Source organism: Limulus polyphemus, unplaced genomic scaffold (genome assembly GCF_000517525.1).
Source record: "Limulus polyphemus unplaced genomic scaffold, Limulus_polyphemus-2.1.2 Scaffold2091, whole genome shotgun sequence".
Classification (NCBI taxonomy): Eukaryota; Metazoa; Arthropoda; class Merostomata; order Xiphosura; family Limulidae; genus Limulus; species Limulus polyphemus.
Genome location: NW_013667701.1, coordinates 111,525 through 137,701, shown reverse-complemented (window position 1 = coordinate 137,701; position 26,177 = coordinate 111,525). Strand labels below are relative to the sequence as shown.

At 30.8% G+C, this 26,177-nt stretch overlaps 1 protein-coding gene across 2 annotated transcripts in view; it reads right to left on the bottom strand.

Moving 5' to 3' along the window:
- LOC106465911 (E3 ubiquitin-protein ligase Nedd-4-like) overlaps positions 1–26,177 on the bottom strand; it is a 50,701-nt gene that overhangs the window by 16,945 nt on the left and 7,579 nt on the right. The window contains exons 3-16 of one of the 2 annotated variants that reach the window (XM_022393849.1): positions 25,781–25,887; positions 21,814–21,854; positions 20,788–20,841; positions 19,150–19,256; positions 17,790–17,886; positions 16,921–17,114; positions 13,857–13,989; positions 11,563–11,613; positions 9,354–9,491; positions 8,560–8,658; positions 7,973–8,027; positions 6,145–6,203; positions 1,820–1,885; positions 921–1,150 (exon numbers count right to left, since the gene is read on the bottom strand). In XM_022393849.1, the coding sequence (XP_022249557.1) occupies positions 921–1,150; positions 1,820–1,885; positions 6,145–6,203; positions 7,973–8,027; positions 8,560–8,658; positions 9,354–9,491; positions 11,563–11,613; positions 13,857–13,989; positions 16,921–17,114; positions 17,790–17,886; positions 19,150–19,256; positions 20,788–20,841; positions 21,814–21,854; positions 25,781–25,887 (1,431 nt within the window). Of the gene's footprint in view, positions 1–920; positions 1,151–1,819; positions 1,886–6,144; positions 6,204–7,972; positions 8,028–8,559; positions 8,659–9,353; positions 9,492–11,562; positions 11,614–13,856; positions 13,990–16,920; positions 17,115–17,789; positions 17,887–19,149; positions 19,257–20,787; positions 20,842–21,813; positions 21,855–25,779; positions 25,888–26,177 lie in introns of both variants that reach the window. The other variant, XM_022393850.1, reaches the window with a different exon arrangement.

The following is a 26,177-nucleotide window of genomic DNA, read 5'->3' as shown; positions in this document are numbered from 1 at the left end:
ACAGGTACAGTAAGACCACTGCCTGAGACAACAAACTAAGAGATTTAACAGGTACAGTAAGACCACTGCCCGAGACAACAAACTAGGATATTTATCAGGTACATTAAGACCATGGCCTGAGACAATAAAATAAGAGATTTATCAGGTACATTAAGACCACCGCCCAAAGCAACAAACTAAGAGATTTATCAGGTACAGTAAGACCACAGCCTGAGACAATAAACTAGTCAGATTACATAAATTATTTTTTAATGATTATATTGTTTACTCTAATGTGTTCAAAAACACACAAATACAAGAAATTCTTAATTATTCTAAACAAAACATAATTATTGGATTGAAATTGATAAACAAGATATAATGTTGGCAAAATATCATGATACCAAAACTGACACATACAACTTTGTTTCCATATTGAAAGGAGAGGTCATGAGGTCATTGCTCATCAGTAAATCTTTGTCATTCATACTTTGGTTGTTTAGTTATTAGTAAGAAGTCAACTGGTAATATAAATATACTAAATCACTATTTAGAAAACTGATACTAAGTCTAATTCTATTTGATTCAAAATTTTCATATGAGAATAAAACAAAACAGGAAATATCGATGATAAAGGGTTAACGCTAAATGTTTTTCTTTGATTTTTAAGTGACAAAACTAATATAATACACTAAGGATTATTCAATAAATAGCTTTGTAACTATTGTAACATAGTAACGAGTCTTGAAGCATCAAACATTAAATATTATCTGAATAAAATCTCCAATATCTATGTTTCTTCTTTTTACAAATAACTGTGTGTCAATCCAAGCTCTAATATATTTTTACATGCTTTTTACAAGAAATAAATTGAAGTTCTTTTACTGGACAACTGCAAGCCTCACTAACAGCTATTAATTTAGGAATGATGAGGTACTGACGCAGCAGAATATTCAAAGAGTCCGTAGTAAGGATTAAACATCTCACGAGACAGCAGAAAGAACATTTCACGAGATGCTCCTCCGTAGTCTAAGACCTCTTCTCCATCAAACTCAATCCACAGTTTTGTCTTCAGTAAGTCTACTCTAGAGACACTGGATACAATTCGATACATATCTTCCAAGATACTGGCACGGGAAACTTTTATTTCAAACTTATTTGGGACATTGCTCTAAAAAAAAAAAGAAAGAAAAAAGAAAATTGCATTCAAATATAAATTAAACAAAAAACAAACTATATTTAAAAATAATCAATTTCTTATGGATTCAAAAGAGCTTCCAAGCGGGGAATGAGAAAAAATTAAAAAGTGTAACTGATTGCTACAGTACAATGATGAGCTAATAATGTCAAAGAAACATTCTCTCTCAAATCAAGCAGACTAAATTTGAAATTATCTGTAAAAAATAAATATTTTTTTCAATTCTAACAGCATTCAGGTTGTTATCTTGCTATCATGCTGATAAATAATGATCATTCTAAAACAAAACTGAACCTTTCGGAAATTTCACAAATTCTGAAGGTTTGTAACTGTGCATAACTATTTCATCATTCATTAAAAATCAGGGTTAAAAATAATCACTGTATAATAACAATTTCCACCTGAATAAGAAATGTGCTCCATCTCCATTATCTAAATTCATTTCTAGATATAACAAAGTGCATAGCATAATGTTATCAATCATACAGCAATATCTGGCTACAACATCTGTTTGTGTAAACAGAAACACAATTAATTACGATGGTCATATTAGCAGCTAGTTCTACTATACAAGAAATAGAACACACAATACTCTAAAGCTCATACAAAGGCTGCTTTATATATTACAGAACTTGGACTTACAGGCTTAGGAAGTTTCGTCTTTAAGTATTCATACTTTTGTTTGTAATCACGAGAATATGGCACTGCCTGAAAAATAATTATTTTACAATGTTAGAAATTACGGATATTTTTCTTGGAATTAAAATAAACACTGCTTTACATGTTTCCACCACACTTTTACATATTATCTCAAAAATGTTTGTCACAATTTTCCACTTCATGAAAAGGGTCAACAGAAATTAAAATATGTTTGAATCCTAAAACCAGCTAAATACCAGCCCAATATTATGTTAAAAAATTAGACCTGAAACCAGCTAAATACTAGCCCAATATTATGTAGAACAATTAGACCTAAAACCAGCTAAATACCAGCCCAATATTATGTTGAAAAATTATACCAAAAACCAGCTAAATACTAGCCCAATATTATGTTGAAAAATTATACCTAAAACCAGCTAAATACTAGCCCAATATTATGTTGAAAAATTATACCTAAAACCAGCTAAATACTAGCCCAATATTATGTTGAGAAATTAAACAAAATAGTAGGCCAATAAATGAGGTATTTTCCCATTATATTTTTATGTACTTAGACTATTTACCCATTTAATTTTACCTAGTGTACTAATTCATCCATTAAGGCTCACTTGTTTATATTATCCAGAATGCAATATATGGCTGTATGTCACATCCACAAATACCAATACATTGTTAGATGCCTAGCAACAGCAATGCAATACTGACGGTTACATATCATTATACAGTTCTTTAACATCTTTAGTTAACATAGATAGTTAAAACTTTAAATCCATATACTGACGGTTACATATCATTACACAGTTCTTTAACATCCATAGTTAACATACATAGTTAAAACTTTAAATCCATAAACTGACGGTTACATATCATTATACAGTTCTTTAACATCCTTAGTTAACATACATAGTTAAGACTTTAAATCCATATACTGATGGTTACATATCATTATACAGTTCTTTAACATCTTTAGTTAACATAGATAGTTAAAACTTTAAATCCACAAACTGACGGTTACATATCATTATACAGTTCTTTAACATCCTTAGTTAACATACATAGTTAAGACTTTAAATCCATATACTGATGGTTACATATCATTATACAGTCTTTAACATCCTTAGTTAACATAGATAGTTAAAACTTTAAATCCATAAACTGACGGTTACATATCATTATACAGTTCTTTAACATCCTTAGTTAACATACATAGTTAAGACTTTAAATCCATAAACTGATGGTTACATATCATTATACAGTTCTTTAACATCCTTAGTTAACATACATAGTTAAAACTTTAAATCCATATACTGAGGGGTTATGTATGTTTACACAGTTCTTTAACATCCTTAGCTGAAACTTTAAAAACATTCAAAAGTATATCCAAATGCAATAGCTACTAGGGTGCCAAAACAAGCCCACAAGTTAGGTATCCCCTCAATCTGGCAACACCGTTCAAAATAAAAACTATTACAGTGCCAAAAACAAGCCCACAAATTAGATACCCACTCAATCTGGCAACACCGTTCATGATAAAAACAATTACAAAAAATACACATTTTTTTCAGCTGTAATATAACTGATATATAGTAGGTAAATACATAATACCATTTAATATAATCTAAAATAAAGTTTAGATTAACTATTGTTTTGTTGGACTGAAGAGGACGTGTGAAAGTGTCGGAGCTTGTGTCCATATCAAATCGACATTGCTCTGTAATATTAGATCTAACTCATAAAGTTTCACAAAAATATTTAATTTAACAGAACAAATTGCTTAGCTGTAATGTAACTTTTAAATTAGACTGCTACACCGTAATGTTACAAGTTCTTCTCTATTCAATAGTCTCCAATTACCTTTTTGTGGTGTGTCACTTAATCACAATAATCAGTGTGAATGTGTGTGTAATGGCATTGGTGAACAGTTTTGTCTAACAACCAACAAAAACGACTTTAGGAAGGAAATGCAACTTTACAGATAATTAATTTATTACACATTTAATCAGTGGATGGAAACAAAATTTGTGCTAAACATATCTCAACTTTTAACGAACAGGTCTTGCAGCCCAAATATTAGGATTAAAGGGGCTGGTAGTAGCTTTTAGGCTGCCTATGGGGGACCAGGGTTCTAAGCTATATGGCTACCAACAAAATAAACTCCACAATAACTGATGAAAAAATAAAGGTATGTAAGGTTTCTGAATGATGGGAAGTTCCAACTTGATGGCATCATCATTCCCATTTTCTTAGTCCATTTCCTGTTGCTTACATATCAAAAATTCAAGTATAAACATCCTGTCAACTTCAACAAACAGGAAATTCCAGATTAATAACACCTTCACAAACTATACGTCTGTCTCGGACTTTAGGAAAGTGTAGGAAGAAAAGGACTTTGAGGAGTTTAAAAATACACCAATCCCATATAATAATGTAAGATCTTTTACTTTCAAATTACGCAAAGACTTTACTTGCAAGTATTAATTTAAAGAAAGATTTATGAACCTTTTTTACTTGTTCTGTACATTATTACACAAAAAAAAACATTTTACGAATTTCAAAATACTATAAATAACAATGCCTTTAGAATTGATATAACTTTCATTTAGTGTTAAATTTATTGAAACAACATGGTCTGAATACATATATTTTTTTAGAGTTTTCGTAACATATATTTTTTATACTGTGACAAGAGTACATGTAATAAAAAACATTTTGCAAAAAGTACAGATGATGTAGGGATGGCAATGCCAAAAAGCACAGAAACAAGGTAGAGATAAATACACAAAACCATACAAAACTTCCTACATAAGTAGTCAAATCTTTCCAAGAAAAACATTTATCTATAACTAAATGTTGAATTTCTATCAGTTGCATGAATTCAGGTTTGAATAAAAGCATTTAAACTGAATAGTGCTATACAGTCTTACAGTGGCTAATAACCATATGCTTGTAAGATTGAGTCAATGTTTACTGGCTACTTATATAGGAACTTTTGCATGGTTTTGTGTATTCATCCTTATCTTGTTTCAGTACTATTTGGCAATGCCATCCTTACATCATACGTAATTTTTTTATTACTTGTTCCCCCCTCTTTTTTTTAAACAAATTCTTTGAAGTATGTTGATAAGTGAACATTTGTTTTATATTTATAATTCAATGATAATATATATTGTTAATATCATATCAGTTTCTGCAGGATGATACAAGTACATCAGAGCACTGGACTAATGCTAAGGGGATATTTACAGAGCCCACATTTTCCAACTTCACACCAATTCACTGCAGTTTATAAAATTGACTCCACCACATGCTAGGGTCATATCAATTACAGGGAGGACATGAAGTATGACACTACACATACACACAAAGCTGCCAAGCTCAGCCCCACTGAAAATTTAAAAAAAAAGTAAACTGCTATATAATGTATTGTTTTCATAATTAAGAAACTGTTGTCTTTGAACTCAGACATTTGTCAGTTGTATAAATACTTGATCTCCTTATATATTAAATTAGATTATTCCTTCTTTCTTTATTTATTTGTACTGAAACTGTTTTGGCAAATATCATGTTTGTGCAATGAAAAGTCACTAATGGTTGTTATATAATTTATGCTTATAACCTGAACTCATTGCTAAGTAGTAGCTTTCCTTTTCATTATTTCCCCACAAAACTACATGTGGTAGAAAAACAGAATAATATTACTGTTATACAAGATGTGAAACACTGAATAATGGCATTAGGTGCTCATATAAGGCTAACTTTAGCAGTTATTTGTAAGCATCATTGAATAATAGATTGAATGTGACAGCCTTTTTTTTTTCTCGGACAATTCTACCGTGCTTAGCAATAATTTGTTATTTATTCACACACACACACACACACACAATATAAAAATTTAATTTACAATTGCTAAGCCTACCTTCAGAGATATGAAAGTTTATTAAGATATATTTAAAGATATTACGGCACAGTTTTAAATTTGATCAAAAAATCCTTTAATTCTGTTCAGATCAGTCTTAATAGCAACACCAAGGTGCCAATTTATGCTATCTTAATGAAATAAAAATTTAATGAGGTAAGAACTACAGTAAAAACAAGCAGAGAATAGAACTATTGAAATTAATATTTCATAAGGTAAGAAGTAAAGTAAGAACGAGTAGAGATTAGAACTATTGAAATTAAGATTTAATGAGGTCATACAACTGTAAGGAAAGCAGAAACTTATCTTAATATACTTTAATTTTCAATTTCATTGAATAACTCAACACATAAATATTTCACTTTCATAAAATTTAACAAAAAATACATACAGGACCAGCAATGTTTGGGTTGCTTAGTCGAGGATCCTCCCATTGTGTAGTCCTTGTATCTACAACACAAAAGGATTAATTCACTATTCCACTTTAGTTTTTACTATTTGAAAAAAATCCCAACAGTAAAGATTTGAATAATATCGCTTTAGATAACAATAAAACTGGTAACAAACAAATGATAATACCAAATGTTCATTATTTTTAGTCTTCCAATATACACATATTATTGTTTTATTCTTTACTTTGTTTTTGTTGAAATAATTGAAACATAAACGTTCTTTATGAATTCTTTGAGTAAAAGAAATTCAAAAACATACACATCATGTACTAAATGTAATGTTTTACAAAGTATCAAATCTTATGATCAATAAAAACTAACATCAAAGATTACATAAACTTAAAAACTGATTTTAAAACATTTTTATCTACAAATACAAAAGCACACAAATAAAAAATTTTGAAGCTTCATTATCATGTATGTTCTCATGTGAAACTCTCACTACTAAGTATTAACTATCTATATAATCAATTTGGAATCAGCTGTCAGTTATGCATTTTATTTCCAAATCGTGTGGTAATAAATAGTAGTTCAGCAAACCAGAGGCTATAACAGCAACAACAGTAAGGTGACGAGTAAGTCCTTGCTTTCCAACACAATCTATTGTGTCCTTTCCATGCCAGTAAGTCAGCTGTTCTGCTTTAAAAAGCATTAAATGTAGCAACACGTGGGAGTATAAAACTAGGTACCGTCCTCCGTAACACTCTCCATACAGCATACTCCTTTGTTTTGTAACTTTGTGTAACAATCCTTGTATAATTTTCTGCTGCTTTTTGAGTTATTTTTGCAGAGTCCTTTGTAAACATATCAACTAGAATGAATCTGTTGTCTTTACTAATAGTTACCTCTGTTGCTAAATTTGTTGTTTTATGTAGTGATGGTTGAAATGCATGGTCAACTGAGCTGTTTTTGTACTGGGTTTCAGAGTTTTCAGATTCTAGAGAAGTTACTAAAGTCTTATGTTTATAATAGTTACAATCAGATACATATATCAGTGTTGAAGAGGTGTTATGCTAAATCTACAATCTAATATGATCTGACAGGGTGTCTACGTTTCTTATTTCAATCTCATTTTAAACATAAATATACCAGTTTTAGTTGTTTGTTTTTTTCTTATTTTGGATGCCATATTTGACAGCCTGTGGAAAGTCTATAACACATTTACTTGCATCGGGTTTTTCTTTGGCATCTGGATCTGACATGAAGGAATAGGTATGTTCACTGATGGAATATAACAAATGTGAGCAGATGAGTAGGACCTCTACTTTTCATCCCCGTCACAAAGTAATGTTAATATTTTCAGACACAACAGGCTTATATTTAGAGGCAAGTGGATGACCCGTAGTAGGAATCCAAGCAGAACAACAATCATAGCCTCCCATTATTCATTCATAATAATTGAATCAGTTATCAGATTATCTTTTGATAAAATTTACTGCTGCTTATAAATATGTTAATGAATTCAAATGTCGCCTCGGGTAAAAGAATTGAATGTGTGATTACCACAGTTCAATGATACAATGCAAATTGCTACGTGATTTTGAAGACAAGATAATGTGGGTCACACACGTGTAGTGGTTTTGATTCTAACAATAAACAGGTGCTCTTGGAATAATATTATAAACATTCACTTGATTCAAATACTGCCGACCTTAGAAGTAAAGAAAGAACTAGTCACTCCCACTCCTTCCATAAAAACAACACAACAAATACCTCTACACAGTGATCCAAAGCCAAACAGACTTTTGATATTGTGATTAAACTTACTGTGGTCAATGAAAAATATTCGACCGTCGGTGTGGACACGCTCTTCCCACCCTTCCTGTAATCAACCATGAAAAAGAGGCAAAATATTCAAGAAACAAACACTGTAGGCTCATAAATGTGGATAACATATGAATACTGACATAAGTGATATTTTCTCTTCCACATGGAATCTTAGTATGCAAACAAAAACTTTAATATAAAACTAACAAGTATAGTTAAAGATCTATTAAACTTAGAAATAAATCATCAGTTCATTTTACCAATAACTTGCTCATTTCATTTCACAAATTTTCAAAAGAATAACCATTACCTAATGTACACCATATTTCATACACTGTAACATAACAAATTGAACAATTTTTTTGATTTTTTATTTACAAATTGCATGAAATAAATGTTACAAAATATCAATTAAAAATACTTCTCAGTTAAAAAATCATTGAAATAATATTAGAATTATTGTTCACACTTAAATTTTGAAATTAGATATTCATTTGAGAACTTAAAGGTGCTAACTAGTCTGTATAGAGTTAAAGATTTACAGGTCATAGGTCATAGTTTTACAGTATTTGACTGTTATTGCTAACCGGTAGTGGGCCAAGATCATCCACACTGTCAAATCTAGGCCTATTTGGAACATTGTTCTGATTTGGCAGCGGGCTAGGTCTGCCAGTCCGAGGATCAACCTATAAGAATGGAAAAACTGAATAAATAACATCCACGTTTTCAGACCTTGAAACTCTGGTCTTAACATTTAAAGCATTTCCCTATAATTAATAATCTGCAGAGTACTAAAAAACAACTACTGTTATCAATTTATTATACAAAATTAACATAATACGTTTACTCTCCTGCAACAATAAATGCAATTTTAACAAATCTACAGACACGTAACAACTTAAACAGATCACACACTCAACACTGCATAAGTAGTAATAACAGGTAAGGATGTATTACAGTTAAAATAGTTCGATGATATAACCCACAGTGCCTAAGTAGTAGTAATACATATAGATTTATCACAGCTAAATCAGTTGACTAATGTACCACACCTTTTATTTGTGACCTGTTCTATCTCTTAACGGATCATGCACTCAACAGCGCATAAGTAGTAATAACAGGTATGGATGTATTACAGTTAAAATAGTTCAATGATATAACCCACAGTGCCTAAGCAGTAGTAATACATATAGATTTATCACAGCTAAATCAGTTGACTAATGTACCACACCTTTTATTTGTGACCTGTTCTATCTCTTAACATCTTAGTGAATTGGAGTAATCTACTGGTTAAAGAATATCACTTATACAGCTCTCTCCACAGTTTTTAATGTTTTAATGAATACAACGTAAGATTGATTCCATATATCAACTGACATACCCATGTGGTAGACTTTAGGTTGTGATCAATGAAGAATACACGTCCATTAGGAGCGACCTGCATGGTCCACCCTGCAGGAAGACCTTCCGAAGAAATCTGAAGGTTTGTCAACTGCGAAACCATGTTTGCTGGAATTGGCTGGAAAATTTTAAAACAAATCACTTTCAAGACAACATATTTTACCATTAGTTTAAGGTCATCAAAATATTTGAAACGCGGGAGCAAAACTCGTATTAAAAACATAATTAATCACAACATAAGAAATTAATCCAAGTTTTTTCAGAATCCTTCTTCAGGTGTTAAAAAATAATCTACTTTACAGAAGCAATGAAGTTACCGAGTTTCTTATTTAGTAACTAATTTTTGATCCTGCATGAATTTTCAGTATCAGAAAAAAATATAATGTATGTTTTTGTACACTAAGAAAAATTTATTCTCTTAAATTTTCTACAAGTTAACAAAATTAGGCTTAAGTTATTAAACTAGCTTACTGTGAAGGTAGAAATACTTATTTTGCTCTAAAAAAACCAATCACTTCTACACAATGGCCAAATAAAAGTTGTCAAAATTTATACAAAAAAATTTCTCTCTCAAAATCTGTAAGAAGTTCATAATTTTTTACAATATTAAAAAGGGTCAAAATAAGTTCAAGTTCAAGCCTCCAAAAGTTTTTATAACATGGTGTTTGTTTGTTTAGTTTAGAAAAAAGCCACATTGAGCTATCTACTGAGTCCACTATGGGAAATCAAACCCTAGAATTTAGCATTATAAGATCATTAGCTTACTGCTGACCCACTGGGAGGCTATAAGCTAGTGAAACAAATGGCTTCACTTGGCTGAACGAGTTAAAGAGTTACATAAAAAGATCAAAAGAAATAATTTATAAGTTGCTATACAAAATGATCTAAACTAACACATTATTTCTAGCAAAACATAAAATCATGGAAATACAAATAGATTTACTGTACAAAGTAAAATAAAAAACATAATTCACTGTAATAAATAAAACTACTGTTTATAGCAAAAAATATATTCAAACAATATCCCAATAAAACTACTGTTTATAGCAAAAAATATATTCAAACAATATCCCAATAAAACTACTGTTTATAGCAAACAAAATGTTCAAACAATATCCCAATAAAACTACTGTTTATAGCAAACAATATGTTCAAACAATATCCCAATAAAACTACTGCTTATAGCAAACAATATGTTCAAACAATATCCCAATAAAACTACTGCTTATAGCAAACAATATGTTCAAACAATATCCCAATAAAACTACTGTTTATAGTCAAACAATAAGTTCAAACAATATCCCAATAAAACTACTGTTTATAGCAAACAATATGCTCAAACAATATCCCAATAAAACTACTGTTTATAGCAAACAATATGCTTAAACAATATCCCAATAGAACTACTGTTTATAGCAAACAATATGTTTAAACAATATCCCAATAGAACTATTGTTTATAGCAAACAATATGTTCAAACAATATCCCAATAAAACTACTGTTTATAGCAAACAATATGTTTAAACAATATCCTAATAGAACTACTGTTTATAGTCAAACAATATCCCAATAGAACTACTGTTTATAGTCAAACAATATGTTCAAACAATATCCCAATAAAACTACTGTTTATAGTCAAACAATATGTTCAAACAATATCCCAATAAAACTACTGTTTATAGTCAAACAATATGTTCAAACAATATCCCAATAAAACTACTGTTTATAGTCAAACAATAAGTTCAAACAATATCCCTATAAAACTACTGTTTATAGTCAAACAATAAGTTCAAACAATATCCCTATAAAACTACTGTTTATAGTCAAACAATAAGTTCAAACAATATCCCAATAGAACTACTGTTTATAGTCAAACAATAAGTTCAAACAATATCCCAATAGAACTACTGTTTATAGTCAAATTAATTTAATAGCTGTGCTACTGTCAAAGGTAAAACAAGTGTTACAAGTGAAACAATCTGTAGAGATTAACAAGAAGACTGCGGTGTAAGTAATGACTGCTTGGAGATAAAAGTTGACCTATGCTCTTATGAAAGCAAAACAATAAGTTACACGTGTTGTAAATTGTGATGTAAGTAATATGACAACAGACATAAGTAAGTAAGTTTGTGTGTAGTTAGTGCATTAGAAAACAATAGTTTTAGTTCTGACCATACCACCATACTGACCTCAGAATGTCTCCTATTATTAGGGGTTTCAGCTCTTTGAGATTCCAATATCTATAATAATAAGAAACAATCCAAGTTTAACAAGTCGAGCAACTCATCTATATATGAGTAGGACACTTGCTAGTTATGCTTCTGAGGTTGTCTCAACTGGTGAAATACTACCACTTACTTATGGTAATGTAAACATAAGAATAACTCCAACAAAAAACACTGTCAGTTATCTGAATTCGTTATGGACAGTAAGAAGAATGCTATGAGATGGAAACACTGTTAGTAATAACATAAATAGCATAAATGAGGAAAACAGTCAAACTTCTCATTAATACTTACTTTCAGCTAAGAGCAACAAAAATATTAACTTAGAAGAATATTTTTTAAAGAGTGACTTAATAAAAAATTGGTATTTCATGAACTGGAAAGTGGTTCAACTAAATTTTAGGCTATTTGTTAACAAATAATTTTGATAAACCATTATGCTTTTTAACTCTCTCTATCGCAACAGGGTCAGTTGATTTAAACAAGATTATAATCATTTTGTACTCGTTATAGTTTCCATACTATAACTTTTATTACAGTAAGTGTTTCTTAACAAAATTTGACAGACTTTTAGTAAACATTGCAAGTCTTTCGTACACAGAAAATCAGAATTTTTAATGAAGTATTTTTACTTAAAATTTGTCCATGAATTATATATATATATATATATATATACTTTTTTTTTTACAGTCTGAGTACAAAGTGATTTCCACATTAAGATTAAAAATACTTTTTTCATCTCAAAAAGTTTAGATTTCATTTGCATCATCTCTAAAATCTCCTAAATAAATTTCAAATGTTATTTTATTCAGTAAAAACTTTACATTTCATCTGTTATTTTCTCAACTGTAACTCTATACAAGGTTGGTCAATTTGACCAACCTCGTAACCACCAAAATAAAAATCGAAATAAAACTAAATTACCCCCTTTTCTTTCTAAAATGGCTTCAAATTGTAACATGAAACTACATTTGTTTATCCTAAATAGCTTAAAACTCGTAACAGTATACACGTATTTATACTTAAGTTTTGTTTTATTGCCATTTGAACCGTATCTAACTACTATTCATGCTATTATAAGTAGTAAATCGCTTGGTGAATGTGCACCACACTATTGAATTACATTACACACGAGCTACTCATGAGTGTACCTCGTGGAAAATTAAATTATAATTATTATTATTTATTTTACCTAATCTGACCTTAATTAAACTAAAAAGTTTCCTATTTTTACATTTTAATTACTTTTATAATAATAAATAAAGAATATACATGAAAAACAAGAAATAAAGTAGTTACCTGGGTTTTCTCTTTTTTCTTTGTCGACTGTCAATGACACTCTTAACCCTACTTTTTATTTATTTTTTTTATACATACTAATGGTAGTACTGCACTAAATAATTTTTTATGTGATTAAATAATGCACCAAAGAATAATTACATGCAAAAATCAGAATATTTCCAATAATCTTTCTGGCTTTCTAAATATGTGACAAGAGCCATTAGAAAGTCAGCTAACCTCATTGATTTCTTTCCCATGGGGAAAAAAGCTTGAACTGGAAGTGAAACTGACAATATTCTGTACAGAAAACAATGTAACACAATATGTCATTAGACTTTCTATTTATTATAAATAATATGGTATTGAAACATCAAAGAAAACTATTGACAATTTTTGAAAGATAGGTGAGCATGGCAAAAGGAGTCTGATTTTCTATTTGACGGCTGTGTAACCAAATAAGACTGAAGACTATAAAACTTATGATTTGCCTGAGTGATTACAACAATATAACAAGTAATTTACTTTAAGTTTTGTAGTGCTCGGAAGGATGGTAAATAGATTAGAGAAGAGGAGATGCCTAGAGAGAAAATGTCACAATTCTCATACCAGGGGAAATTCAGGACTTTTTTAAATATTGCCTTATAAAATTAAGAACTTAAAACTTATTAAAACTATTAAAATATAGAAAATTTGATATGTTTTTATGCTATATTTATTGGTATACCATGATAAGAAAGTAGCTTAATTAAATTTTTAACATAACTCACAAAAACTTTGTGACATGTATATTGATGTTTGTTTACCTAACAATCTCTAAAAATAAAAATCTTTAGTTGAGAATAGCAATTTAAAAAACATTATGTATAATTAATTTATCCCATTCACTGATTAGCTTATGGTTGAATAAATACCATAAGAAGTATTTTCCACTTTTAACACCTTTGTTTTTATTACACGCAGGAGAAGCACAAGCTCACTTGACTTAATGTTTCAGAGTTGTCCCTTCTTTCATTTTCGTCAGATCGATCTACACTAATGTGAACTCTTCTTCTAAATTCTTGTGCTGAAGCCAAGCTACGTTGTTGGACTTGTTCTTCTATGGGTGTTGCTCTAAGATTGAAAACCAGGTTTATCAAATAAAGCTTGATCAAAACAAATGTCCATTCCAAGATACAAAACAGCAATATTTAGTGTACCACCAGCAATTCACTTCAATTCAATTATTAGTATTAACCATTGCTTATTACAGCCGCTATGAAATTTCACATTTACTTTTAGTAGAACAGTGATGACAAAACAGTTTATGCTATCCTAGTTTTTTCAATACTGCCCGAGATGCGAGATCAAGTTTGTGAGGTATGGAAGACAGTAGGACCTCGCTATCGCATGCAAATCTGTAACTTAGCTTAAATGGCATAGCCAAAGCTATGAGACCAGAAGATATACAAAATAGAAAAAGGGAAAAGTCTGCAATATAAATATTGTTTTGTTAGTTTTATATATATATATATACTTTTACTTTATAAGTTACTTGGCTAGACAATGTTGTGAAAATTAACACCATCATGTGCATATTAATATATTAATTCAGCTTGTAACTGTATGTATGTCCAACTAACAATACCAAATGTGACAGGCAGAGTCAGAAGTTGACATGAAGAGTGTCCCTATTTATTCAGAGTATCCCCCCCCCCACCTCCTACATGAGGAGCTAAAATTCCCCCAGGAGTTTATCACACAGACATGATGGAATTCTAATAATAGATTTTCAGGGTAACTGAACCCAAATCTGGCATTGGATTGAGACTTCCTGGACCCCATGGGATGCAGGTGGGCATGTTAAAAACTATGTTCATACTCCCACTCGTAAGCTCAAGTACCACAGGGTTGTTGAATTTTTTTCTGATACAGGCCCCCCTTGGTTTAGCTATAGAAATAACTGGGGAAAATGCAGGAGCTTGATCAATGTATTGGGGACTTCTGTGAATCATGAGAGAACCGTTGAACCCCACTGAAGATTCTAAGTATTTTATGCTGGTCATATTACACAGTATTGGCAATAGAAAGCATACAACTTCAGTTTACACATTGTGAAACTTCTTGAAAAAACTTTAATAAACCAGAAAGCTTCAAAATCACGACTACCAGAATGAGCAGTTGGACTGATATATCAGTAAAGGTTCACAATGCTAACAGGAATCAAACACATTAACAACGAACTAATAGTACAGAACACACGGATCACAACGAAAACATGGAATTACTACTATATGAAAAGCACTTTGATCTAGGGTACTGTCAGTGCTACAGAAAAATATTCAATATCTTTGCCACTTTCAAAATGCTTTCAAAAATATTTCTTATCCATTTCTTTATTATAACAAGATTGTTTCAAATATAATAACATTTGATGTGGTCAAACAAGACTATTATAAATATGAAAAGCTATAATCTCCATCAGCCAGACTCATGGGGCTTAGCACTTCTGTGAGCACTCTCTCTCTTTGTAGCTATTACAGTGAACAGGCTTTATTTTCCTTATGATATGTTAATTAACTTTAAGTTGCTTAATTACAAACAGTTGCTTTAAATTCATATTAAAAATAACAATACACAAACAACTGGATAAACTGTATGTCAGAAGTTGGAATATTGGATCATGTAACTCATCAACATTTAAAACTGGATAAACACGTGTTGTATGTCAGAAGTTGGAATATTGGATTATGTAACTCATCAACATTTACAACTGGATAAACACGTGTTGTATGTCAGAAGTTGGAATATTGGATCATGTAATTCATCAACATTTACAACTGGATAAACACGTGTTGTATGTCAGAAGTTGGAATATTGGATCATGTAACTTATCAACATTTACAACTGGATAAACACGTGTTGTATGTCAGAAGTTGGAATATTGGATCATGTAACTTATTAGCATTTACAACTGGATAAACACATGTTGTATGTCAGAAGTTGGAATATTGGATCATGTAACTCATCAACATTTACAACTGGATAAACACGTGTTGTATGTCAGCAGTTGGAATAGTGGATCATGTAACTTATTAGCATTTACAACTGGATAAACACATGTTGTATGTCAGAAGTTGGAATATTGGATCATGTAACTCATCAACATTTACAACTGGATAAACACATGTTGTATGTCAGAAGTTTGAATATTGGATCATGTAACTTATTAGCATTTACAACTGGATAAACACGTGTTGTATGTCAGAAGTTGGAATATTGGATCATGTAACTTATTAGCATTTACAACTGGATAAACACGTGTTGTACGTCAGAAGTTGGAATATTGGATCATGTAACTCATCAAAATTTACAACTAGATAAACACATGTTGTATGTCAGCAGTTGGAATATTGGATCATGTAACTTATCAAAATTTACAACTGGATAAACACGTGTTGTATGTCAGCAGTTGGAATATTGGATCATGTAACTTATCAAAATCTACAACTGGATAAACACGTGTTGTATGTCAGCAGTTGGAATATTGGATCATGTAACTTATAAAAATTTACAACTGGATAAACACGTGTTGTACATCAGCAGTTGGAATATTGGATCATGAAACTTATCAAATTTACAACTGGATAAACACGTGTTGTACGTCAGCAGTTGGAATATTGGATCATGTAACTTATCAACATTTACAAATGGATTATAAAGGTACATTTTAAGAGCTTGGTTAAATATATTAAATCTAAAATTACTTATAAATTAATGTTGTATTTCAGTACTATTTACTATGTTTGAATCACATACCATTAAAAAGAAACCAAAAAATATGGAAACTCGATTTAAACCCTAACTCACTGGTAAAATTTGTCCTTAAACTAGTCAAGTCTATCCAGTTGCATCAAAATGTAATTCAAAATATTTGAACAGTGAACGGCATCTCATCTTAACAGGTGAAGCTTGGAGCATCTTGATGATGAGATAACATTATTTAAAAATACACTAATTGAGGCTATTAAAAAAAACACAAAGAAAAACTACTCATGTCTGTACCCTGTGGGTCTGTCCCATTGTGTGGTTCTAGCTACGTGATTCACATAGTACGTCCTGCCATTTGCATCTTGACGTTCCTCCCATCCAGTGGGAAGAGAAGGAGGGGCTGTTGTTGAAGATGGCATCATTACGGGCTGAGCAGGACCCTCTTCCTGAACACTGCTTGTTTCAGAGTCAACTATATCCCAACCAGCCTAAAAAACGCATATCCAACTTTGAATTGAAAGTTTTCTTTAAAGTGATCAATAAAACTTGTATCCACATCTGACAAAAACTATTATAAAAATCATCCCTGTCATATATAGCACAATATAAATTACACGTTGACAATTTTTACTGGTAATGAATCAAAACAAATTTTTATCTGTAATATATTAGTACATACACTACAAACAGCAGTAATTTCTATTTGGATGAAATTGTAACTCTGTAAACAACATCAATCAAAAATCAAAGCCAGATGTAGGTTTTATTTACATGTAACTTTTTATGCCTGCAGTAGTGTGTTTTAATTTTCTCACAAAAAAGTGACAAAAAATAATATCTTAAAACATAAAGAATATGTTTAATAAATAGAATAGTAACACAGTAAATTAGGGTATAAATAGACCCAAAAAACGAGAAGTGTAGAGGAAGAAACATTTGGATTTGAAATATGCATTCATAAAGAATGTGTTTTTTTTTTTTTTAAACTGCATGTTCAATACATATTTGAATGTTCACTATGTAGTTTATCCATAGCAAGGTCTGCACTCAACTACAACAAAGTGTGATAACTATTGAAGTTGATTAGAAATTAATCTACACGAATAGTTTTAGTTTTGTAAACTGTAATTTCAAAAACTAGAAAAAAACAAAATCCTCCTTACCTCATTTTCTTGATTTGAAGTTGTCTCATTGTCACTATCTTCACAAGGCAAGAAGGCATGATAAACTTCTAGATGGCCTTTGACTCTTGACCTAGGACTGTTAAAACAAAATAATGGTGAAATACACATATATTCACAAGTTATATACTACCATGACCCTTCTCTTGTAATAGTGCTCATGCCAAAAGAACTGGTATATGAATATCACCATACTCTACTGCGTAGAGTTTAAGCAATTCCACAGCCAGCCAGTTAGAATTAAAACTGCCAACAAAATTAGCATTTCAGCTTGCCTATTATCAACCAAATCCACTGAGGGTAACGTACTGAAGGAATTAGAGACCAATGGACAGCATCTAAAGTAAAATATTAGTTTCATCACTGATCACTTGGTAGTAAATATACCATTCAAAACTAACGAGTTCAAAACCACAGGCCAGCATATGAGAAAGTGGAATCGGTGATCTCTGATCACTGGTTTCATCTCTGTCAGAAAAATAATTTTCATTCTTTGCTTATTTCTTTCTTGTAATGTGAACCCTAATTTTTCTAAAACTTGCTATTTATTTTAGATAATTTTCCATACCTGTTTATATAAATAAATTAGCTTAACATCTCTTTTTCAACAAGTCTCCAGGTGTCACCGTTATTTTACTTAAACACTTAAGTATAGTTTTATTTAGTTCTTTTTTTAACCATTTCTAAAGCAAACTATCCCTAACACCTTTTTACATAAAGCTCTAGTCGCTGGTCACGTTGTACCAGAAATGAAACACACTTACAACATGGAATAAGAGACTAAACATTACTTGGAAGATCACACGACATCACTCAACTCCCTTTATATATCACTCATTCTATTACACTATCATTCCCAGTTTGTCCCTGAAGAAGAAAGGTCCATCTTTTGAAAGCACTCGGTTTACAGAGTTTGCATGAAGAGCTAGTGTTAAGTCAACTTTCCATGGCATTTACTAGAACCATTTTTTTTTTAGATGCCAAACAGACTCTTGGAATTAATGAACTGATTTTTAGTCAGTTTTTAAACCTATACATCCATAAATATTGCATTATTTTGATTTTGTCTTTATCTTATATATCTACAATGTTGTTCACTTATATTACATAGCTTCTTTTCCATACTTCTTTCCTTAGTTAACTGCATATTGTTTGTCTTGAGTGACACATTTTCACAAGCACAACTGTTATTTGTTTCATGTTAAGCCTGACAAACAGGGGTTGCTCAAAATGCTGCTACATAAAAGAAATTTGTTTCAATTTCAGTGTTGTGTTTTTACAATGATCTTATCTTACTGTTATAACACCATTTAACACTGCCACGATTAAAGTAAACACAAACCTGCGAGGTCGGAGGATGTAGTACTTGAAAGGAATGTTACGTCCAGGTTTTTCCGACGGAATATTCTGAAGAGGCAGTTCAACCATACCTAAAAAGTCATCTCTTGTCTGAAAGTGTAATTATAAAGATATTACATAAGAGAGTAGATGATCTTTCATCTGCCTCACTAAATCATTTTGCAATGTTAAACATGATGATCTTTCATCTGCCTCACTAAATCATTTTGCAATGTTAAATATGATCTTTCATCTGCCTCACTAAATCATTTTGCAATGTTAAACATGATGATCTTTCATCTGCCTCACTAAATCATTTTGCAAAGTTAAACATGATGATCTTTCATCTGCCTCACTAAATCATTTTCACCATAACTCTCACTCAGCATGGTTGTATTCTAACAATATAGAAGTTTTAGTTGCTTGGGATTAAACTTGAGATTTTTTTAAGCCCTTGCTAAGTAATGTACTTCTAATCGAAAAATAACCATAAAATCATTCACTTTGACTAACGCTCGTCAGCTAATACTTCATAATTTAAATAAACTTTAATCTTTAATGAGTATAATTCTATTCAACTCCCTCTGTTGTCAAAACTATCAGCTATCTGTATCTCTAACTTAAAACAAACATATTCAAATGACAGAGCAAAAGCCACAAACTAAACCTTTTCTATAGAAACCTCTATAGCTATTACACACACACACACACACACACACACCTTCAATATAAACAGGTGAGGCAAAAACAACAACAAAGATTTAATACGCAAACAAAAATAAGATTGATTTAATTATTTTTGACAACAATGTTTTTTCTGAAAAGCAACAATTCCTCAATTCGTTATTAGATGTTTCTCGAACGTGTTTCACATGTACAGTAACAAATCAAAGTAATAAATAAGCTCTAAATTTTGTTAATATATCTACTCCACAATGTAAAATTAACTATTTTAATTCCCAGAAATATTTTTCTAGCTCACAAAACTCATAATTAATATAAAACTGTTTGTTCCTTCTTTCTGTATCCCAAATAATTCATAAACAACACTGTTAGTTCTCGACACCAAAGCTCAAAACATTAATACAACAGTTCACTGACACTTTTAAAGAATACACTTCTATGGGTTTTTATTTTTGTTATAGTAATTCTTAATGACATAAAATTTGGTAACATTACACTACACACTTGAGAGATTTAAGACTGTGAATAACATGTTTAATATCTCCTCCTTGCTGTGATATCACGTCGCAGGTTATTGTATACAACACCATGAATACACCTCTTGAGTTACCTCAATCCTTAGGCTCCTGTAAATTGCAAATTACTTTCCAATTATTACAAGGAAATGTCACACGGTACAAATCAAGTGACATCAAAAAACAGCATGATCCAAATTCATAGACATCAAAGAATCTGTTCGTGGGGACATTATATATAAAGGCGTGGTGATGAAAACCTAGCTTTGCTACTGTGCTGCCATCTGCTTGCATGTGAATTTCCCAAGTGTGTGGTGCAATCATATGAAGTTTTATACTGTTCACAAACCATTTGGTAGAAAAATTACCCGACAGTACATAAAGAATCACAACATGGTTGGAATGTCACACTAGGTTATTACTACTGTTAGTATTACACGTACCAGTCTGTTCTCGTCGAAAACTTCTAACACCAGCTTGTGCTGAGTATGTTTAACCTGTAAGATAATTTCCATTTAAGGTAATATAAACTGTAACTAACAATGTTTAAAATATCAAGTCAATACAAAACTGAAAATAAGATTAAAAATTAATTAATTAACTATACAGAAAACGTAATAAATAGAAATATCAAAATTAATCAACTTATACCATTAACACCCTCTCTTTCACAACTCGGAAAGCTCAGTGGCTTAATTACCCGAGATCATTGAGACTTAAGCCAGTTTTGGAGAAATTGGATAAGATTATCAAGCCTGCTCAGTAATATTATAGCTGAAAATGCAAAATAAATATGTATGTTTAGATCATGAATTTTTAACAGTATAGAGAATTTGTCCTACTTGGATACGATTTTTCTACTTTATCGACGTAAATCGTGAGAATTTTGTTTATTTACACAATTATAATTTTAATTCATTTGTACTTGTCTAACTTTTATGGATGTAATAACTGCAAGATATCTAGCAAAACTCATGATAGGCAGCTTTGATAAAAGATATGCTCCAATTTTCTAAATGCTGCCAAAACTTTTACAAAGTCAGAGCAACATGTTCTTTGGTAGATCATATTCGATTCCTGGACTGTATCGTTGATTAGCTTCACTTCTCAACTCAAGCATCATGTGTAACCATGTAACCATGTGTAATATGCATGTTCCATGAACAAGAAACATTTATATGTTTTGTACACATATAATTAATATTATATATTGTATTTGAAAGTCATTAAGATACACTAAAGTTAGAAACTAATACAAAATTCCATTTCCCCCATTTATAGGGCTTCTATACAATTACACTGGATGTTTTTTTTTTACTTTTTTCCTGCTGTTGTTCTCATTCTATAAATATTTAGAGTATAAATGCAAAGTTTCAAGTTCTGTCAAAAATTAAAGGAGAGGCTCAAAAATTAAGTAAATATAAATTCATATAATTAAAAATTACTTTGTAGAGGCTTATAAAACATACCCTAAAAATGAATTCTTCATCCCACCTCGGATTCAAAGTCTGCAATAAAGTGTCATTAAAATTAGCTTAAATAATTCCACATACACAAAGAATAATAAGGTTCTCCAGCTTTGATTTTACATACATATTTGTTATTTAATTTTCATCTGGGCAATATTCACCATAATATACATATAAATCTTCATTTTTATGAAGAAATTTTATTTAGACTTTTTTTATATAAAGTAAAATAGTTAAGATTAAGAGAAAAATCTGAGAAGAAATGTCTGTTTCACCTTTCTAATTTTTCACGATATTTTAGCTACATTTCAGTCCACACTTAAACATAAGTCGCATTAAGTATTTTATTTACATGTTACTTCTATACTCAAAGGTTGAAGTCCACTTCACTGATGTCTGAAGGTGTATTTTGAGTCACATTTCTTTACACTTACGGATTTGACTGCAAGCACGTTACAGAATGTTCCAGGTTTATTTCCAAAGCTTGTACCATTTTTATTTTAAAAGTTTAATGATACATATGTACAAATAATTCTATAAAAAACACTTTTTTGTAAACTAAAATGCTTGAATTTTTAAGACTAACAAATACAAGTATAAAATTTTACCTAGTTATTTATTAAATGATAGCATAGTCCACATCTGTGCCGAAACATATACTGATATTTTTATCTATTAGCCCTTATTGTCGACCACTTATACGAGTAATCAAATAAATCAACAAACTATAAAAGTAATAATATTCAATATATTATTCTCTTTTTTTCCAACAAGTATAAGATTTAAGTTTCTTAAATATAAGTTTTGTTTGAAACAAAATTAAAGTAGTAATAAGAGAAACTATAACAAGATATTTTGAATGATATAGCTTTTAAAAGGCTTTCAAGAAATGTTAAAATAATACTATACCGATAAACATGCAAAAATGTCAATTAGCAAAATAAAAAGAACTACTATATTTTCTTAAGTCTGACTTTTCTATTCTTTGGACTACTACGAGTGCACTGAGGAAAAATATTTTCGTTCGGCAAAAACAAGTTGTAATCCATGACTTGTAATTAAATAAAAAAATTAGATAAAATAAAAAAACATATGTTAATTTATTTCACTATCAAGAATAATTAATTTGTATAAAAGATTCCCTGCATTCATTGCTATGTGCATTGCGATACAATTAGTGTTAAAACTTTAGTTCTGTCAAAAAAACCTATCAACATTTAACACGTGCTGAATCTGGAAAAGTCTAGTAAAGGTGGGATCACTTTATTTATCAAATCAGAATTTCAAAGCAGTAAAACTGAAGATATAGGTCTCAAGTTCAATAATTGGTAAAAAATAAATCATCTTACAAAAAAAATTAATTTCCTCAAAATGAGAATTACATCTATAGCAGTGTGTTATCAAATAATGGTCTGTCATACACACACTTTGCCGTTCTGTTGGATTTAAAAAAAAATAAAAGAAAACTGATAGAATATTCATATGTAAGTCATTTTTCATTGTACTTGCTTTTGAATGGGTCACAACAATTTAGGGAGGCAGCAAACTGGTCTTTGATATCAAACAGTTTAAGAAGTATTGATCTTTATAAAAACACGATACTTAAAGGAGCACCTTGTCACTACAATAACAAGATTCAGTAGAAAAGAAATAATCCTCTGTTCAGAATTAAACTTTTGCTAACGTTGAGGTTTAAATTCGGGTTTCTGGTACGTTTACCACTTCAAAGAATACATGACAATAATTTTACCAACGTCTAACCACAAGAGATTCAGATCCCTGGACCTCGATACATAACAAGATATCCAAGTTATTTCGACATCCTTCTCAAACATTTGATACATTTAGTAATTAAAATGTAAGCTAAAAAGATAAGAGTATACAAGAAAAATTAACAATTATTTGGAGTGCACACGAAAAAGCATTCACTAATATTCTGTTTATGCCAAAACCACAAACGATGGACACCAGATCAAAATATCTTGATAACAGTCTACATGAGCAGGCATTTATGGTGACAACAGTCTACATGAGCAGGCATTTATGGTGACAACAGTCTACATGAGCAGGCGTTTATGGTGACAACAGTCTACATCAGCGGGCGTTTATGGTGACAACAGTCTACATCAGCGGGCGTTTATGGTGACAACAGTCTACATCATCGGGCATTTATGGTGACAACAGTCTACATCATCGGGCATTTATGGTGACAACAGTCTACATCATCGGGCATTTATGGTGACAACAGTCTACATCATCGGGCATTTATGGTGACAACAGTCTACATCATCGGGCATTTATGGTGACAACAGTCTACATCATCGGGCATTTATGGTGACAACAGTCTACATCATCAGGTGTTTATGGTGATAATAGTCTACATCATCAGGTGTTTATGGTGATAATAGTCTACATCATCAGGTGTTTATGGTAATAGTCTACATCATCAGGTGTTTATGGTGATAACTGTCTACATCATCAGGTGTTTATGGTGATAACTGTCTACATCAGCAGGTGTTTATGGTGATAACAGTCTACATCAGCAGGTGTTTATGGTGATAACAGTCTACATCAGCAGGTGTTTATGGTGATAACAGTCTACATCAGCAGGTGTTTATGGTGACAACAGTCTACATCAGCAGGTGTTTATGGTGACAACAGTCTACATCAGCAGGTGTTTATGGTGACAACAGTCTACATCAGCAGGTGTTTATGGTGATAATAGTCTACATCATCAGGTGTTTATGGTGATAATAGTCTACATCATCAGGTGTTTATGGTGATAACAGTCTACCTTAGCAGGTGTTTATGGTGTTTCCTGGTTGGTTTATGTAATTCCTTGCTCAGAAAATGGCATGTGACTTTGCTATTTGTGAAAAATTTGTACATAACAATCACCAGGAAAAAATTCATAGCAGCCAAACCAATGATGGACACCAGATCAAAATATCTTGATAACAGTCTACATTAGCAGGTGTTCATGGTGATAACAGTCTACATTAGCAGGTGTTTATGGTGTTTCCTGGTTGCTTATGCAATTCCTTGCTCAGAAAATGGCATGTGACTTTGCTATTTGTGAAAATTTTGTACATAATCACCAGGAAAAAAATTCATAGCAGCCAAAAAAAAAAACATGCTTAATTTTCAGTGATAAAAGATTAGTTTAAGCAGACAAAAAAAGAAAATGTAAGATACTATAAAAAACATGTTATAGTATCATATTATTCATAATTTTTCAAGAGAGATTTCTGATGCTTTCTTATCTTTCCCGAGCAGTGATTTTTAAAATGAATACTTATGAACTTCCTTTCCTTACAATTTAGGCATGATCTTCAATTATAACTGTAATTAACTCAAACAATATCAGCAATTCTAAATATCCTGTTTTTGGACTCTAACTTTTTATGAGGATGCTTTTTTTCTCTCAAGAAACCCTGTTGAAGCCCTACAAAAATTTACTAAAGTAAGTGCTTCCTAATGTTCTTGGAACATACTAAAGAGCAAATATGCTTCAATGTAATGGTTGTGATCATGTTATAAATGAAACCTTTATAGTCATTCACTTCCTATTTTTGTGTCTATGATATAATCTACTGAATTGTTTGTACACTTAAGGTATATTTCTAATAATAAATACAGAAAGAATTATAAGACAGAAGACCTTTCGTATACCAAGTGTTGAGTTCAGGAAGAAAGAAAAGAAAATTATTAAGTGTTAAATATACACATTCACTTTGGGGTTAATAATTCTGGAGTTATCACCGATTCTTAACAAATGTGACAAGTATTACCATAGCAAGTTATATTTTAAAAGTTTAACAGAAACATGAGATACAAATTCCATTTTTGTATGTAAAGTCACACACTACTCCGCTGTTTAGGTTTACATCTACAACAAGCACTGTCATTGCATGGAAAATCCAATTAAGAACATGTACATGAATATAAGCGAAATATCAAACTTGCCTTTTTTTTGTTTTAGTGTAGACCGAGTCAATTACACTTTCTTCTTCTCTGTCTGTATCTCGAGTCTCTGTTTCAGTTCTCATTAGATCAATTCGAACATATGGATCACTGAAATGCATTTTTATTAATAATAAACAGTGTCTATACACACAATTTTATGCTATGTTCTTCACATAATTTCTTATTTAAACTATGACCAAAAAACAGTCTCATTCCAAATTGAACACATCTAGTTACACTTCCAAAAATGAAAATTATTGCACATTTTTTTAAATGTCCTGATATATATATATATATATATAGTAAGTAATACTAACTACTAAGAAAAACGAAAAACGTAACGTAGAAAGAAAGTTACGTACCTTGTTAGTTAAGTTAAGTTAAACTTTTTAGTTTTT